The following is a 19052-nucleotide window of genomic DNA, read 5'->3' as shown; positions in this document are numbered from 1 at the left end:
TGATTTGCACCTTGCGACTCTCCCCTGATGCCATTTTCTCCCAGTGACTTCCTATTGTGGAATCATGTAGACGGACCTTAACTGAGTTCAGTGAGGTTTGCAGATCTTTAGATGTTCGCCTGGGTTCTTTTCTGACCTCCTGGATTAGATGTTGATGTGCTCTTGGAGAAATGCTGGTTGTTGGTCCACTCCTGGGAAGGTTCACCACTGTTCCATGTTTTCTCCACTGTGGTTCTCCGAAGTCCCAGAGTCTGAGTAATGCCTTTATAATCCTCCAGACTGATTAATGTCAGTGACTTTGTTTTGCATCTCTTCTTGAATCTCTTTAGGGAAGTAGCATCATGTGCTGCTTTTTGAGACCCTTTAGCTACTTCACAATATCAGGCAGGTTTTATTTAGTGATGTTTAGATTCAGCAAGTCTGGCAGTAATCATATGTGGGTGTGGATGGTAAAACTGAACCCAGCTGTCAAACAATTTTCTTATTTGGTAGATTTTAGCTAAAAGGGCCAATTACTTTTGCATATAGAGCAAGGTGGGGCTGGACAGCATTTTAACTTTAATAAATAAAATCATCATTAAAAAAAAAAAAGCTTTGTTTTGTGTTTTCTTGGGTTATCTTTGTCTTACATAAAACTTTGTATGATGATGTGAAACATTCAAATGTGAAAAATATGCAAACCATAGCACTGTATGTGCTTTACCTATCATAAAATAAACACACAAACTGTGATTTCGATATTATTGAAAGGGTTGTCAGCATTCCTTGTCTCAGATACTGGTTGTTAGCTCGAATGCATTATTATAAAGTGAAATGCTGTTTTCTACAAATTCACACCATTTTACAATGGTAAATTGAAAACACTCTCACACTCAATCACTGAGTCTCTAGTGGTGTTATAAAGATCACATTGTAATTCTGCTTCTATACGCTGCTGTGTTTCCAGAGCTTCTACATCCATCTTAAACAGTCATTTAATCTTATTTTCATCCATCAAGTCCATCCATCCATCCATTATCTATACACCGTTTTATCCTCACTAGGGTTGCGGGGGGTGCTGGAGCCTATCTCAGCTGACTCGGGCGAAGGCAGGGGACACCCTGGACAGGTCGCCAGTCTGTCACAGGGCTACATAGAGAGACAAACAATCACACTCACATTCACACCTATGAGCAATTTAGAGTCATCAATTAACCTCAGCATATTTTTGGACTGTGGGAGGAAGCCGGAGTACCCAGAGAAAACCCACGCATGCACAGGGAGAACATGCAAACAGAAAGATCCCAGGCTCAGGCTGGGATTTGAACCAGGGATCTTTTTGCTGCAAGGTGAAAGTGCTAACCACTACTCCACTATGCAGCCCACCCATCAAGTCTTGAAGTTTAAAAAATAAATAAATAAAAAATATACAACACTGAGGCTCGGGTAATACTTTGACGTTACTGTGTAATTCCCCTTTTATTCATGAATTTTCAGTGTGTATCTAGACTATATAGTAAACCAACAGCTTCAGAGTTTTTTTTAAAAGTGCAACACAAAACCAAAGATGAAAGAAATTGAAATTGGATATTCACTGCAGTAACTCTAAACAGTGGAACAGAGAAGGTGTTGCAGTAAATGCTAAAGCAGCAGTGTGGGGAAATGATCTTGGTGTATTATTATTATGATTGTACAAATTACAACATTGCAATAAAACAAAACAGCAGTAGTTCATGAGAACAATTCTTCGTAAATGTACCCCCTCTGTTGCACTGCACACATAAAGCTTGCATTAGAGTTTTGCGATAAAACTTAACCGAAAAAGGGGCCTCTCATACAGGTGCAGATTTTTGCCTCCTGTCTCATCCTCCACAAAATTCATTCCTTCAATTAAAACGTTCATTAGAAAATAGCATTAATGAATCAAAAGTAACAATACTCAAAAACTATAATGATATTGTGTACAGCTGTGGGTCCTGTTCATCAAAAATCTGTATTTTGAATTCATCGTGTATTAAAACTCAAGATTTTTTTATGGCCCAAACAATTTGCAGTGTCATAATTCTATTATAAAATGTGTCTGTGTCACAATGCTTGGATTTTGGCTACTTGGATAATCATGTAACAATGTGTCTAATGCTATTAGGGGAGATGATACCAGGCTGTGGGTGATTACCAGCAGTCATAATGCAACCTCATCAGAATCATGAAGTACTAATGCCTGGCCCAGCTCATACAGTTGGGCGGATTACAGCTAGCAGGCTATTTCTGACAGCCAGACCCTGTGATGCCACAACGCCAACCGAGCGAGCGAGCGAGCAACAGACCAGCGGCCCTGTGACTGACTCACTGCTGCATCACAGCACTTTAAAAACAAAGACACACACAGAGGTAGCAACAAGCACACTAACACGCACCAATTAATGTTTGAATGCACATGCAAATATCAGCTGGCATATATACACCCATACCAGCATGTACAGCCTCTATACATACACACACACACATTCCAGGAGGCTTAAGAGAAGTGAGTTTGCTCAATATATCTATTCCACTCTCGTGTTTTTCATCAAGTAGCTGTAATGTAGGAACACTGTTGCACTTATGATTCAGTGAAATCTAGAAATCCAGATTACTGTTTGTGTGTGTTTGCCTGTGATTTTGTGTGTAGCAGATTAGGGATCCAAGCAGGATTTCACTCCATCACAAATGGACATACAAACCCATTAAAAGGATTTTCTTTTTACTACGTAACCCAGAAATGTTCATATCTACTTTGTACAGTACTGGTAAACACATGCATGCAAGCAAGGACACACAGCTGTTTGCTTCAGCACGTCACATACCTTGTCGTCATCCTCGCAGGTCATGACGTTAGAGAAGGGGATCTCAGCCTTGAACATCTTTCTACAGTGCATGAGCTGCACCAGCAGGTAGCACACCGTCTTAAACTTCATCCTCTTGGCTGGTTTGATGTCTGATAAAATAAGACCAGGGAAGATCTGGAAATGAAGACAAAGAAAAAGAGATGTTCAGGAAAGAAATAATGAGGCTGCTGAAAATACACTACCTTTTAAAAGTTTGGGGTCACTGAGAAATGTCCTTATTTTGAAAAAAAAAAGCATTTTTTTTAATGAAGACAACATTAAATGAATCAAAAAATCCAGTCCAGACATTGTTAATGTGGTAAATGACTATTCTAGCTGGAAACAGATGATTTATAATGGAATATCTACATAGGAGTACAGAGGCCCATTTCCAGCAACCATCACTCCTATGTTCTAACGCTACTCTGTGTTAGCTTGTTCAATTATGCTAGCACATGAATAAAGGTATGACTTTTAATGGAAAATATGAAATTTCCTGGGAGACCCCAAACTTTTGAACAGTAGTTTACTTTTAGGTTTGATTTTGAAGGCTATACACATTCAGTTGTCTACATTTCAAACACAACTAGCTCCATTCAATGCTGAAAAGTACAACCAGTATATGTTCATATTACTTTAAAAAGCCTCCCAGTGGAGTGGGAAGTATAGAGATATATCTTTTTCAGCACACTTTTACCTTGAAAGGCTTGTCATATTTACAATTAGAACGTTGATGTACGGAAGCTTAAAAAGCTGATGCTTTGCATCTGCTAATATCTGTAGCTATGCTAACATACAAACATTAATGTAGACATATAAGGCTGAGCTATTTATAGTATACACAAAAGCAAATTTACTATAAATAGAACAGTCAATAGCCAACAGAATTTATAAAATAATAGGGATAATTAAATTACCAAAACAACAATGTATAATTTTAGTTTACAAGGCAAGTCAGTCAAAAAAAAAAATATTAAATTAGGAGTCAACCAATATCTTTTATTTATTTCTTTAGGGCCTATGGCAATCATTTGTAATCAATGAGGCCCATAAGTGATATTTTGACCAAATATACAATTTCCAAAAAAAAGAGAGACCATCTTGTCAAAATTTGGATTAATACAAACTGCAAACCAGACCTTTATGAAAAATATTTTATGTTTAATTAACAGATAACTTTTCAGTATTTCACTGTTGATTGGCCACTACTCATGGCGTGTAACCATTCAGGCCATGCTGTGTCTGGATCAGAGCCAAAGTCTTGCATTTTTTATAATAATTTAGTTGGGAATGTATAAGCAATTAAAATCAACCAAGAAACAGTACTGGTTATTGGAAACATGCTAAATATTGTGTCCAGTACAGTGCAACTACAACAATAATTGGTCGACCCCTACAGAATATTGAATCACACATGGACAAAGGACTTGTAATTACAAAAGCAAAATTATTTTTGCATTAATAATGTATGATTTATTGTATATGTAATTGTATTGTACACTACTCACAATAAGTTAGTTACATTGTGAGGTCCTCAGTGTATTTCATACATAAGGTGTTTGTTTCACTTCAGTGATTTTGGGGATAGGGAGGCAATTGTATTAGGGTGCTAGCCACACCTCATTTTGTGTTTTCCATGTAATGGTCTCACTGTGTAAAGTGCACCTTACATATTTGGTCTGATACCAAAAAATACAAATGGACAACCCTTTTCAATGTGGCATCAATTTCAACATTCTGGGGGTATAAAAAGCTGGTATTGTCAATAAGTCATTCCCAGTTCATTATTCAAGCAGCCATGAACACACAATGTCACTTAACGGATGAGCAGCGCCACCTGGCTATAGCGCCTTCAGGTTGGTAGCAGGCAGTCAGATGTTGCTCGTGAACTTGGTGTGTTTCAAAGTGTCATCAGCATATTTGCAGCAAGACACAGACCTGCTGGCAGTGTTCGTGACAGACCCAGGAGTGGAGCTCCACGAGTGATGGACTGCAGTGATGACCAGTAACTAAGGGCCTTTGCACTCAGACACCATTATGAAACTGCCACAAAGCTGCAGGCCTGTTTACAAGAAATGAGGAGTACTAGGGTTTCCGGACAAACCATTTGCAACCGACTCCACCGCCTTTGGCTTCAATGCCAGACAACCATTGCAGGTGACTCCACTGACACCAAAGACATGGTCGTGACTGTTTGCAGTGTGCATAAGACCCTGTGATCTGCACAATGCAGCAGTGGTCTACCGTCCTGTTCACTGATGAGTGTCGGGTCACCTTGCACAGAAATGATGGTCGTCAGCGTTGCTGGAGAAGGCAAGGTGAGCGATAAGCCGCGGTCAACATGGTCCCCAGAGTTAGCTTTGGTGGAAGAGGTTCAACAGTCTGGGCAGGCATCATCAGTCAGCACAAAACAGATCTGGTAATTGTACATGGCTCAGTTACTGCACGTTCTTACCTCAGTGACATCATAGAACCCAGCATCATCCCCCAATTCCGCCAGCACACCCCCCAACTTTCTGTTCATGGGTGAAAATGCTCCACCACATGGTGCTAGAATTGTCACAGCTCGACTTCAGGACGTCAGAGTGCCTCATAGGGTATGGCCAGCAATGTCCCCTCACCTGAACCCCATAGAGCACATCTGGGACCAGCTGAAGCAGTGACTGGATGCCCCTACCCCACCCCCATGTGACCTGGCAGAACTGCGTGTAGCACTTGTGGAGGAGTGGAACACATTGCCTCAGAAGAACATCATGAGGCTAGTTAGGAGCATGACACGTTGCTGTAAGCTGTCATTGCTGTCATTAATAGTAATATCAAAGGGAACTATTACTTATTTCATTAAAATTTAGGCCAAATAGGAAAAGCACTCATGTAAATAACAATATCCCTAACTTACTGTGAGTAGTGTATTTGTATATTTGCATGTGTTCACACATTAATAAAGTTATTATTGTATTGTATTGTATTGTATTATACTGTATTGTATTGTATTGTATTGTATTAAGTATATAATGTATTATGTACGGTTCAACACTTAGCAAGATTACATGTTGTGTTAGCCTAACTCAATACTACAACACAAGAAGATTTTAATAAGACAGAAAGTGCCTTTGATGAACCAACTTTTTAATCTTCTCTTTATTATCTTATTACTCTGCCAAGGAACGAGGCAGAGTTATGTGACGATCAGTATATGTTTGTCCATCTGGTTGTCTTTCTGTTCCCAACATTACTCAAAAACGGAACAACGGATTTGGATGAAATTTTCAGGGAAGGTCAGAAATGACAGAAAGACCAAGTCATTAGATTTTGACGGTGATGCGGCTTATAGTCTGGATCCACAGATTTGTTAAAGATTTCTCTATCACTGCAGGATAGCGACACAGCATCACTATAACTATGACTACAAGTGCCTGCTGATGATCACATGATTGCGATCCTACTACAAATCCATCGCTGCAGACTGATTGGGATTTATCTGAAAGAAATGATACAAGGAACAATTGATTAAATTGTGAGGGTGTTTCCAAGTCCCATCAATTCCCACCGCCCACTATATATTTAGGTCATGCGATTTGGTATTTGTACATAACGTACACAAGCATGACACATGGCTTTGCTCAGCGCAAGGTCATTTTATATTAAAGATTTCATCAGTCAGAAATGATACGACTAGGCCGCCTTGGCAGAGTACTTCGGTCTGTGAGTACTTTTCATCATTGTTTTTATGGAATTAAGTCATTGCTTCAGATGTACCTGAACTTTAACCTAAAAGACATGTTGATCTGTTCATGATGCACAATAGGAGAACAATTGAAAATATGAATATAACTTCCAAATTCAATGCCAACACCCAACTACATAACTTGTCTTGATTTTTACCTTCTGAAGTCTCCTAAAATACTCTTCTAAAGAATAATCTTCAATCTTAATGATTCTAACTGCATTTTACCATTGAGTTATTAAAAAAGATTCAGTTTCTTTAATCATAAATCTGACAAAAATGATGCTTTCTAGTACTGGATGGATAGAAGAGGATGACATGACATTTCTTAAAAGATGACAGCATGAATTTAAATGCGTTTTGGAGAATTGTCTCATTCATGGAAATAAAGTAGGTTTGAGTGGGATTTTTACAGTAGACCATGACCGATGTTGCAAAACCTGGATATTTCAAGTGTGCATTGATGTGTGTTTGTGCATTTTGCTGCGGATTTCACTGTAAGCACGCACACACACACACACACACACACACACACACACACACACACACACACACACACACACACACACACACACACACACACACACACACACACACACACACACAGCTCTGGTGCACATGTGTGGCTGGTGTGAGATAGTGATACCAGCCATGTGTATGCCAGCTTAACACATGGCCTGCCTCCCTCTCTGCATCAGAGGATTAACTATTACAACACTGACAGCTGTGTCACCTCTAAAGTTGTGAGAAAAAAAAGACCCAGGAAAGAAACTGCTCTGGCATACTTTGCGTCTGTGTGATGGCACGATGAAGAATGTCTCTATGTGATGCTTCTGTAGAAATGCATGTCTCTCGTGGCCAAAGCCCGGTTCCACCTCGTAGTCTCCGTTCAGACACTCCAGGGTGGTCCTTGTGATGTGCACCTTGCTGAAAGCACAAGCACAGCAGAGAACGAAGAGCAGTTAGTTATGAAAGTAAGACACTAAGGTCTCAAATCATTATTCCTCTCATTATTCTTATCAGCCTAACGGCCCTTCGGCTTGCTCAAGATTCTTCATAGCAATGAAATTTTCATCCTAACGACTCATTTAATCTGGTAACGAGTCCTAAAATCTTATTACTTCACTTGAAACAAGACCAAATTGGGCCAAAGAGGGGACCTCATTTCACCGCTTTTTAAATGCAAATCTGCATGTTACTGTACATGAGTTTGCTTTAATGAAGTGACATTAGTTTAATGCTAGTGACTGGCTTTATTTTTTAGCTGCGGTTCTTTTAGAACATTTCTGCCCCAGCGTCAATTCAGAATAATTTTATCACTATGACTTTTCAAGGCTGAATATGAGATAAGAATAACACTATTTAATCTTTCAACTAGCATTAGCAATTAGCATGAAGATCAAAGGCAACAATGAATTGAACGTTTACTCTCCATTGATGTGCAAAAGCTGTTATATAAAACATATTTTCGTACATGAACAGGATACGGTATTTAGGAATTATAAGGAAGAAGGCAAGCGTTGTTTATTTATTCTGCAACAACTCGAACAGTAACTTGTTGTGTAGATGTTACCGGTCATACTCAGGGATGCCGTTATATGTTTACAGTGCTTTGATACTCTGCTTTGCTGTTTCTGGGTTAGATCTGAATGACAAGCTTGAAGATGCTTCTCACATTACTCATACAGAAGACTGCAACTAACAAATACTCCTACTGCCAATTAGCCAGTTGATGACTATCTTCCCAAGGTTAGTTGTTTGATCTACAAAATGCCAGAAAATGGCGAGAAATGTCAATCTGTGTCTCCCAAACCCTAAGAGGACAAACATTTTATGCACATCCCAAAGATATTTTGTTTACTGTCATATAGAAGGAAATACAGCAGAAAATATTCTAATCTAAGCAACTGGAATCACATTTTGCCTTTTAATCTTTCAAAAATTGCTTAAATTGCTTAATTAACTATTAAAGTAGCTGGTGATTAATGTAGTAGTTGACAAGTAATTGATTATTCTTTGCATCTCCACTCCTTTGACAGTCCTGTATCACTTTTTGTATTAATGGAGGAAAATACAAAAACTTCAAGGCAGTGCTAGACAGATAAATCATCCACATCAGTATTACTAACCAATAATATAGTTAGAAGCCCGGGTCTCCGTATTCACAGTGACATTTTGTGTGTGTATATGTGTGTATGTGTGTGTGTGTGTGTGGGGGGGGGGGGTTTGCTAATTATTTGCAAATAATATTTTAACCGCTTCTAAGTTAGATTTTTTTTTAATAATTTGAACATTGCTAACACTCATTGGTCGAAACCGAAGTCACATGTTCAAAACTCTTAACTCAGTCTGCAAAACAGAAGTCCATGTGGACTGAACTGTGAATCATTTTCCATTGCTTTCACACAAAATGCATTCAGTGACCAGTCGCCAAAATTCATGAACTCTTTTCTCAGTTTCAAGTTCATCACCTGCAAAACACTAGACTTTTACAGCACATTTTTCAAATGCTAACACACTGTTTTCAAAACAGTTAAAACCACAATCAAAACAGAATAATGGGGGAAAAAAACATGAGGAATTTCTGCTGCAGCTACATTGAAATCCGTTTAAAATCATTTCAAAAATACTGACAATAAAAATAAATTTTAAAAATTATGTAATTCCAAACACAGCTGAGTGTAGTTGTCAGCTAAAAACCGATTCAGGTGATCTGTGTTTGGCCTCATCAGAAACCATATAGAAGGAGACACTCAAAAAGGTTCTACCCACAGTGCATCGCAAGAGAAGACGTGTCGTGGATGGAAACCACTGTTCCCTGTAAGCTGTGCGCGTGCGCAATTGCGCACTCCTGACACAGTCTCACTGCACAGAAAATCTGCGCTGCACACAAAAAAATCCAACCTAAATTGAAAATAAAATAAATTTATAACAATTCATTCTGTGCTATTTTTCAACGTGAGTCAGTGAGTGACCCGTGACTGGCTGCTCCAGCCAATGATGTGATTCACATACGTATTTACGTAGCTAATCAACGTCATTTACAGACGTCCTTATGTGCAGCCACCTTAGCCGGCTGCTACAGCGCGCTAGCGTATCTAGTCTTCTATATATCTATGCTTCTCTGTGTGCCCGGTCTTATGGTCCTGTCACGGGTTTCCTGGTTACAGACGCTGCTGCGCACTGCTCTGCGTGTTTAAAAATGTGTACACCTGTAACTCCACCACGTCCAAAGAAGCAAAAACGTTTGAGTGGGAAGACTTGAACCCCTGACAATGGGTACAAGAAAAACTGTGTTTTCTGTTGCTCATGGACTGGCTGAAGTAAGGCAGCATCAGGAGACAAACATGTAAGAAACATGAGAATAGAGAGGACCCAACCAGCAGGTCACAGTTTATCATCCCCAATCATCTCCTGAAGTCCATATGGTAAGGGACATCATGATGAGATAAGCTGGATTTCCTACATTATATGTTTGTGAATTTACCAGATTATGCTTATAAACATGCTGATGTGGCCGTAGACTCTACAGTATTTTAGTGACTCAATAAATTCCTAAGTTTTATTTAAATGCCTTTTAGTTTTCAATAAACATTTATTTAATAGCCTATATGTGATCAATAAATGGCCTTTGCCTATCTAAAGAAAAACTCACTCAGAACTTTGATATGTTAACAGTACTAAATAAATCAATAAATAAATACGTGCATACACACATAAATGAGTTAATACATTGACTGTCTTAAGATAAGCTTTAGATATAGATGAAAAAATATCTGTAGATAATTTCTTTGTATAGTATTCTGCATTCAGTTGTTTATGTTTTTGCAGAATCCAGTATTGCACACTGGTTGGTCATTACATTTTATTTTATTAGTATGGTTTCACTGTTTAAAAATGGTACCACTTCTTTTCAGACAGAACCTGTGATCATAAAAGAATGCAAAATTCTTAGTTCCGTGTTAATAAAGCACTTAAAGCTTTAAGTATGGCTAAATGCTTTATTCAGAATTAAATACGCCATTCCTTGGGTGGTAGTGGCCCCAAGTTCAGTAAAGTTGGAAAGATATTCACAGATTCAGAGTTCCAGCATCTATAACTCATTAGATATAGGTTGTCAAAAACATAAACGATGCCTCTTTCCCATCGCTGTAAGGCACACAATGTGCTAAAAGCCCAGTTTTATGCTGTCTGTCAAGCTGCAGAAATAACACGTGTGTCTATGGAGTGAACAGGGACCGTCTGCAACAGCAAAGAGAGACAAAAATATTCAATAACTTCACTCTTATACCTTGTAGTGTCACCAAAATCACTACAGCCTTCAACTGGCTCCTGCTGACAAAGTGTTTTAACAGAAGTGTAAATGCTGTAATTTGGTTCTTTTAACAAACCATGTAACTTGGATGGATGCGATGCTGGCGTGACCACAGTGCACACATCTGATGTTGCTCACAGTGGTCCAAGGGTCTGCTCAGTGAGTTTGTGTGTTTGCTCAGACTCATGAAAAATTAGAGGGAACATTGGCGGTAATTATGTCAACTGTCTTCATTATTACAAGATAATGATAATAATTAGAAAAACAAGCTCATATTCAAACTCACTATCTTGTAATTATGAGACTTTTTAGACACAGATCTGATAATTATGATTCTAAATTTGAGATCCTGTAACTAAGATCCTATAATGTAATGTGATATGGAAAACATTTCCAGGTTTGTTTTTTAGAATTTTAATAGTTTCTTAAAATATTTCTATGAATTGTAAGAGAGAAAATGGCCTTCTCACTTATAAAATATGACAAATCTATAAAAATGCACATGGTGTGAATAGGATAAAAAAAATCCATTAAAGCATCTTTGAACATTATGATTGGATTCATACTGTACATCATGAGGCTGCCTTCTATCTCTGTTGCTGGGAAACTGTGTGTGTGTGTGTGTGTGTGTGTGTGTGTGTGTGTGTGTGTGTGTGTGTGTGTGTGTGTGTGTGTGTGTGTGTGTGTGTGTGTGTGTGTGTGTGTGTGTCTCAGTCCAGTTGCATTGGGTGTAACAGTCAGTACTGACCCAGGCAGCCCTCCGGCCTCCATCACATTTGCCAGTGTGACATCGTTTGACCAGACGTCATACTGCCATTTCCTGAGGCCAAGCACGCCACACAGCACCCGTCCTGTGTGCAGACCCACACGCATGTTCAGATCCACCTCTGTCGCCTCCACCACCGACCTGCAGGGAGGAGGCATGTTAATCTCCATCTGCTTAAACAAAAACAACGTTTTAACATTTAGGGGATTTTGCAGCATTTTTTTTTTGCTGTGTTTTTTGCTGATAGCGTGGCTGCATAAATGGTTGTGGAGATTTGTTGACCAGTCATGCACTTTGATCCGCATTTGGTTGGATTGCTATTGAGCTTAGTTCAAATATTCCTGGTTATCAGAGGATGAGTTCTACTGAATTTTGTGACTGCTCAGCTATTCCTAAGATGCACATGAGGCTGACGTGTATAGTGTTGTGTGAAATGTCAAAGCTATTAAATTAAATTTTGTGATGTTAGATACAGATATTCATGTTCCCATTAGAATGAATTATTATCACTGTGTTGAAACTTTTTTTAGCAAAATTAAATTTTTCCCGATACACTGGTGCATCAAAGGACATTGGTATAATCAGCTGGACTTTATGTTTGATGCGCATTATCAAATGATGGCTTCTTGTTTAACTATTTTCTGTAGCAGCCAATTTAGGTTCATAACCATTCCAAACTTTCCTTAATAACATCAAAGAATGCTTAACACTTTTTATGTAAACATTATAAGAATACACATATGCTATTGAAAGTGTAAACTTAAATGAATGATTCTAAAATATAGAACACAAATGAATAATACTCGGAAAAAAGTAATATTAAATATTTGATTGTTTTGTGAAATATTTTATTGGCAAATATTCAGGGAGAAAATGTTTTTTTGTTGCTATGGTTACAAATATTATTTTTAACTGCCCTGCAAACAAGCATGATTCAATGCTCATAGTAAACATTGTGATTGCAGGATATTCTTGCAAGATATTTAAAAGCACATGTACACATATGTAGCTTTCAACGTTGTCAGTGATTGTGAGATCTGATACAATCTTTAGTTTGGGTCAGTGAGCAGCTTGTTTCATACATCAGACGAAGATGCAGAAAGGTGAGAAACCAGTTTTTAACAACGTGAAATTTAAGCAGTTTCCACAATCTTGTCATTTCTCAGAAATGATTGACCTGACTTGAGTTAAATGATGTGAATATGTATGCTGATGGGTTTTCAGTATTTATTTGGATGCTAAAATGGATCTAAAACATTTTAGTGATGATTTTTTTTGCAACCAAGGTACGGACATGCCTTCTTAATATAATTTCTGGTTTAGGTGGCTCCTTGTGAATGTCTGAACAAGCTTTCAGCTTTTTCAAAACAAATGAAAGTCTTTGTTCCAACAGAGCAGACTGCTCTGCAATGCATTCTTACAATAAAAATTCCTCCCATGTACTTTGAGGGTGTGCATGTATGGATGCACATTTTTGTAGGCCACTTTCCTGTTACTGTGTTGTGGTGCAATGGAGATAAATCAGGACATTTTCCCAAATCACACCACAAAGCTAGCAGGAGGTCAGCCACTTCAGACTGCAGACAGAGTCACGGATGGAGCCAAGGAAGGAAATAGAGAGCAGCAGAGTTAGAACAAAGTGTGTGTTTGTGTGTGTGTTTACAGGGTGGCAGACAAGAAAACACACACACACACACACTTGGTGAGGGATGACTGTGTATGGCAGCACCTGTCCTCTGAGATAAAGGACTCATGTGACGGCATCCATCCACTCAGACAGAGCAGCACGGAAAGAACATGACAGGCAAGTGCTCACACAAGAAAATGAGGTAAAGGTGCTCAGTGTATGTGTGTCAGCACGGTTGTAGGGGAGGCAAGGGCCATGTGTATGTGTCGCCAAGTGTTTTTAAGCTGCCAAATTTGTCTGGTATTTCATTACTCTCAGTTTGCAAGATCTGTCTTCAGTCAGTATTAAGACATACATGGACATTTCTGTTGAGTTCAGACAAAACAGTTATCTAGTCTTGTATCATGTTGTACTACTACATTAATATTGAGCAATATAAGATATTTGTGAGTCCTCCTCCGTGATGCTGTGCAAATCAAATGACTAAGAAATGTTTAAAAATACTGTAAAAAATCTTTCTCATTTACTAATATCCAAATATGTTGGAGTGACAGAATATAGTTTATTTTTAATTTAATCTGCTTTAGTTACCTTTACAGCAGAAAAAAACAGGAATCCAAGCTTCCTCCATGTCCACCTGCTGTCTTGTTAAATTCAGCATAAGATATATTTCTACCTCAATAACCCCACTAGTGTTGTATCCGAAATGAAATTTTCATTCACTTATTTCCCTTTTCCACAAAGCTTGTTTAATGTGAAATCTCTGTAGGAAGTGTTGAGTTGTGGTGAACGTAACATAAAAGAGGTGCGATCAAATGGTCAGAAAGTGAGACCAACAGCAATGAGGGCTGATTCTCCTGAACTGTCACAAAGGCAAAATTTTAAATTGATATTCATTGTATGTAATGTGAAAAAATCATAGGGAGCCAAATCAGGTGAGTAGTCTGTGTGGAGAGCAACAACTGAGTTGCTGCGACCAAAAATCCCACGTTATCCTGTGCTGTGACCACGCAAACGGTGCAACTGAAGGATGCACATGCCATTGCAATGTTGTAAATCCAACTCCCCAGGACGGTAGTGTTGAACTCCAACCTCAATAGTCCAATTACAACCATGTCTCTCTTTGGTTTCTGGCTCAGACCTACACACCCACTTCTCAACACCAGTGATGATCCCTGACATTGAAGTTGGATCATCCTAGTTTAGGGGAAGTTTTTTTGTTCCTTCACACTGTCACTACATGCTTGTTCAAAGGGAATCCAAAGGAAGGTTTTGATTTACTGGGTGTTTCTGTTTAAAATTTGTATGGTTTCACTATACTATGTGAAGTGCTACGAGATGGCATATGTTGTAAAGTGGTACTATATAAATGTAATTACTTGAATTAAATCCCTGCTGTTGGCTGACATTATGTTTTCCTTTCTGCTCCAATTAGAACTCCACTGGGAGATCACACATGTGCAACTGCCAGTTGTCACAAAAACATGTGTAGCACAGGTCCTGATGTCACATGGTCTCTTGACTTATGACAGTTTACTGCTCACACATGTTGGATATACACTCTCCTTCAAATGTATGGGAACAGTGAGGCCATTTATTCATTTATTTATTTTTTGCTATAGACTTACAACATTTTGGTTTGACATCAAACGATGAATATGAGACAAGAGATTAACATTTCAGCTTTTATTTCCAGATATTTACATCTGGATCTGATGCACAACTTAGAAGATATGATTATTTGTAACAGAGCACCAAATTTTTAGATGAGCAAAAGTATTGGAACAGATGGACTTAAAATAGATTAAAGTCAATCAGACTTCATATTTAGTTGCAAATCCTTTGCTTGCAATAACTGCATCTAGCTTGTGACCCATTGATGTCATCAAACTTCCGCATTCTTCTTTTGTGATGCTTTTCCAGGTTTTCACTGCTGCTGCTTTGAGTTGTTGTTTGTTTTGGGGGTTACTCCCTTCAGTCTCGTCTTTAGCAGGTAAAATGCAGCTCTAAAGGGATTAAGTGGAAGTTTTAGATTGACTTGGCCAATCTAAAACTTCCACTTCTTGCCCCTGATGAACACCTTTCTTGTTTTAGCAGTGTCTTTTGGGTGACTATCTTGCTGCACAATGAAGGATCTCCCAATCCTCAGGCATATGGGTTCTGTCAAGTGTCTTGAGACAATTTGACTGTAATTGGCGCCGTAAATAAAATTGAATTGAATTGAATTTTTTCTAAATATTTTTGGGCCATTTTTGCAGCTTTTTTGACAGTCATAGTGAGAGGAAGACACTAAAGTGGGGAGAAGAATAAGGGAATGACCTGCAGCAGAGAGTCACAGGCAGGACTCAAACCCATGACCACTGCATGGGGTCTATAGCCCAAGTTTATGGGTCAGCTGTTCAATCTGTTGAGCTATCCGGGCACCATGGTGGCATCTTTCTTACAACTGGCAGACAAAATGTTTCTGTAGACTTCTGAGTTCATTTTGCTGCTTCCATCATGTGTTCCATCATCAATGAAGGTAAATGAGCATGTTCCAGAAGAAGTCATGCAAGCCCAAGCTATGAATTTACCTCCACTGAGTTTCACAGATAAACTTGTTTGTTTGGGATCATGAGTAGAGATCATCACTTTGGTAAAGGTTCCTCTTTGACTCATCAGTCCATCAGATTTTGTCCCAGAATTTTTGAGGCCCATCTCTGTACTTTTTTTGGCAAATTCCACCCTGTCCATCCTCTTCTTCTTGCAAATGAGTGGTCTGCATCTTCTGGTGTAGCCTCTGTACTTTTAACATAAAGTCTTCTGTGAACAGTAGACTGTGATATCTTCACTCCTGCCCTCTGGAGGTTGTTGCTGATGTAACAGTTGTTTCAGGTTCTTTCTTTACAGCTCTCACAATGTTTCAGTCATCCACTGCTGCTGTTTTCCTTGGTCTACCCATTCGATGTCTGTTAATTCGTACACCAGTGGTTTCTTTCTTCTTCAGGACGTTCAAAATAGTTGTACTAGCTCAGGGGTCGGCAACCTTTAACACTCAAAGAGCCATTTCGACCCGTTTCCCACAGAAAAAAAAAACAAAACACCTGGAGCCGCAAAATCCTTTTGGCATTTAAAGTGAAGACAACACTGCATATATCGCTTTTTTACCTCTATGCCCTTGTTAATCAGTTGTGATTAATTAATTACAAAGCCTCTAATTAGATAAATTCATTTTTTAAATTGTGTCCTACCACTAATATTTATCTTACTTGGTGAATGTCATTTTTGCTCCTGGACCTCATACGTTACGTAATGTTAGATGGAAATCAATAATTTGCGAATGTGTATTTAACTTGTAAAATCTATTTATCTTAAGCTAATAACTTTTCTCCGGTAAGTTGCTGCCCCATTTTCCAAGACAACACTCCTCTGACTCTCTGACCTGCTGCCTGGATGCTGGACGTGACATCGAGCCGTGCTCTCGCGAGTAACGTCATATTAACCTGACATGTCAAAGAGTAGATACTGAGCAAGACAATTATCCGTAGTTTACCTTAGTACTCATGAGTACCCGACACAATGCAGGACTCTGCTGTGAAGGCGGAGATGTGTGACAGTGATGTATTTGTGACAATAAGAAAAAGAAAGAAATTTGAAGGAGCGACGGCTAGGATTTAGGAATGGTGGCCCGCCGCTGCTGAATGAATGTAGAGCAAACACTGGGATCCGAAGATCAACAGGACACCAAATGAATACCCGCAGGCCGGTGAGTGTCGGAGATTGACGGCTGGGATGCATATTTTGACAGACGAAAATTTAAAACGTTTTATTTTGATGTTACAAGATCACCATAATCTTCAAATTTAGAATTAATTTTTAAAAATTAACAATCTAAAATAAAAGAAATTTTAATTAAATAGCCTGTTGATTATTTATTTTCCAAAGTTACAGGGAGCCACAACAGAGGGATGAAAGAGCCGCATGCGGCTCCGGAGCCACGGGTTGCCGATCCCTGTACTAGCTATAGTCAATGTTTGTGCATTGGCTGTGATTGATTTTCCATCTTCTCTCAGCTTCACAACTGCTTAATTTTCACCTCTGTCTGGTTTTCATGTTGGTTACAACTCTATAGATTCAGTCTGCACAGAAAAAACCCAAATCTGAAACTGAACATAGACACTGAGCAATATATTTGTTTGAATAATAAAAGGTAACAGAAACACACCTGTCAGTCACATGTTCCAATACTTTTGCTCCCATAAAAAATGGTGGGTTCAAACAAAAGATGTAACCTTCTAAGTTATGCATCAGATCCAGATATAAATACCTGGAAGTAAAGCTGAAATGTTGATCTCTTGTCTCATATTCATCATTTGATGTCAAACCCAAATATTTTCAATCTCGAGCAGCAAAAATAAAGGAATTGGCCTCTCTAGCTGGGTTTCCATTACCCTTAGATATTCGCAAAATGTAAATAGCGCAATAAAAAATGGTAATGGAAACACCTTGAACTTCGAAAAAGGACTAAAATATCGTAAAAAAGTTTTTATGCTCTCATGAGGTGGTTTTTCAGACATTTCGATATTGAAAAATATCGCAAAAGCGCAATGGAAACACTTTTTCCGCAATTATACGTCACCGGACGTGACGTACCTAGTCACATGACCAGTTCTCTTGGAGTAAACATGGCACGGTACGTGTGGACAGAAGAGGAGACCGAGACTTTTCTTGGCATTATTCTTGAGAAAAACATCACTGCCATACTAGACAGCAAACAGCAGAGGAATGCAGAGTGTTATAAGGAGATAGAAACAGGTTTTGGGCGTCCATCTTCCTGCAGTGAAATCTCGCGGGATGATATTTTACGAGAGTTACGATGCTTCTGCCCAGAACAACCTTCAATGGAAACACGTTCAAAGCGCAAATATACTTTGTCGAAATTTGAGAAATATCGCTTTTATTTTGCAAAAAACTGTAATGGAAACCCAGCTACTGTTCCAATAGTTTTGGAGAGGAGTGTTTTGGACCATGAATGACTCAGTGCACCACAAACAGTCACAGGACTTTTTGATTGCACCACATAAAGCTAAAAAAAAATAGAAAGGAATAGAAATAATTATAAATGAAAGCAATGCACAACAGAGTTGTTAGTAAAGCATAACTCTGTTGTTGTATAGGTAAAGTTGCTATTTAAATACAGGTAACTACACCAAACTGACCTATGCGAAGCTTTTAAACTAGCTTTTTATATGGTAAGTATCTGGATTCATCACTTTAGTGCTTCCCATTTGCTCTCTACGTAAGCAGCTGTGCAATGCATTCTGGTGGGGTTGCTTCAAATTTCGAGAGATGAGGTTTTGTGTTGGTTGTTCCTTTGTATAAAGTTAATGACTTGGCTTCTTTATGCAAATGAAGGGCATCAGGCCACCATTCCATGGCTCTAGAAACTTTGGAACTAACCGTTGTTAATCTTAAACAAAGGCAGATTCAGCAACTCTCAAATGCTTTCATATATTTTTGTGAGTTTTCCTAATATAAACATCACAATGTCTGTGGCAACAGAACTGAAAGAAGTGTTTTGCAGAAAAATCACAACGATGGCAATTTGTTTAGGTGGGAAATGTGCTTCTACACCTCTCAGTAACGAGACATGAGCTATAATATGCCCTATAAATGGTAATATTCAGTTCTTCAGTAATCTGTAGCATAACACTTCCCCAAATGTCAATGAAATCTGTAGATTAGCTTTTAATATCCTGCATATTAACAGAAACAAACATGTTCTTTTATTA

General features: G+C 38.6%; 1 protein-coding gene across 2 annotated transcripts in view; it reads right to left on the bottom strand.

Annotated features, from left to right (window-relative positions):
* The window catches only part of LOC110955660 (adenylate cyclase type 1-like), a 105352-nt gene that overhangs the window by 40220 nt on the left and 46080 nt on the right, over positions 1-19052 (bottom strand). For both annotated transcript variants that reach the window (XM_051947285.1, XM_022200742.2), the window contains exons 6-8: positions 11637-11795; positions 7359-7500; positions 2826-2981 (exon numbers count right to left, since the gene is read on the bottom strand). In XM_051947285.1, coding sequence (XP_051803245.1) covers positions 2826-2981; positions 7359-7500; positions 11637-11795 — 457 coding nt within the window. The remainder of the gene's footprint in view (positions 1-2825; positions 2982-7358; positions 7501-11636; positions 11796-19052) is intronic.

The sequence above is a fragment of the Acanthochromis polyacanthus genome, chromosome 4 (genome assembly GCF_021347895.1).
Source record: "Acanthochromis polyacanthus isolate Apoly-LR-REF ecotype Palm Island chromosome 4, KAUST_Apoly_ChrSc, whole genome shotgun sequence".
Classification (NCBI taxonomy): Eukaryota; Metazoa; Chordata; class Actinopteri; family Pomacentridae; genus Acanthochromis; species Acanthochromis polyacanthus.
Note: the sequence above shows the minus strand (reverse complement) of the source record. Positions and strands in the feature narration are given on the sequence as shown.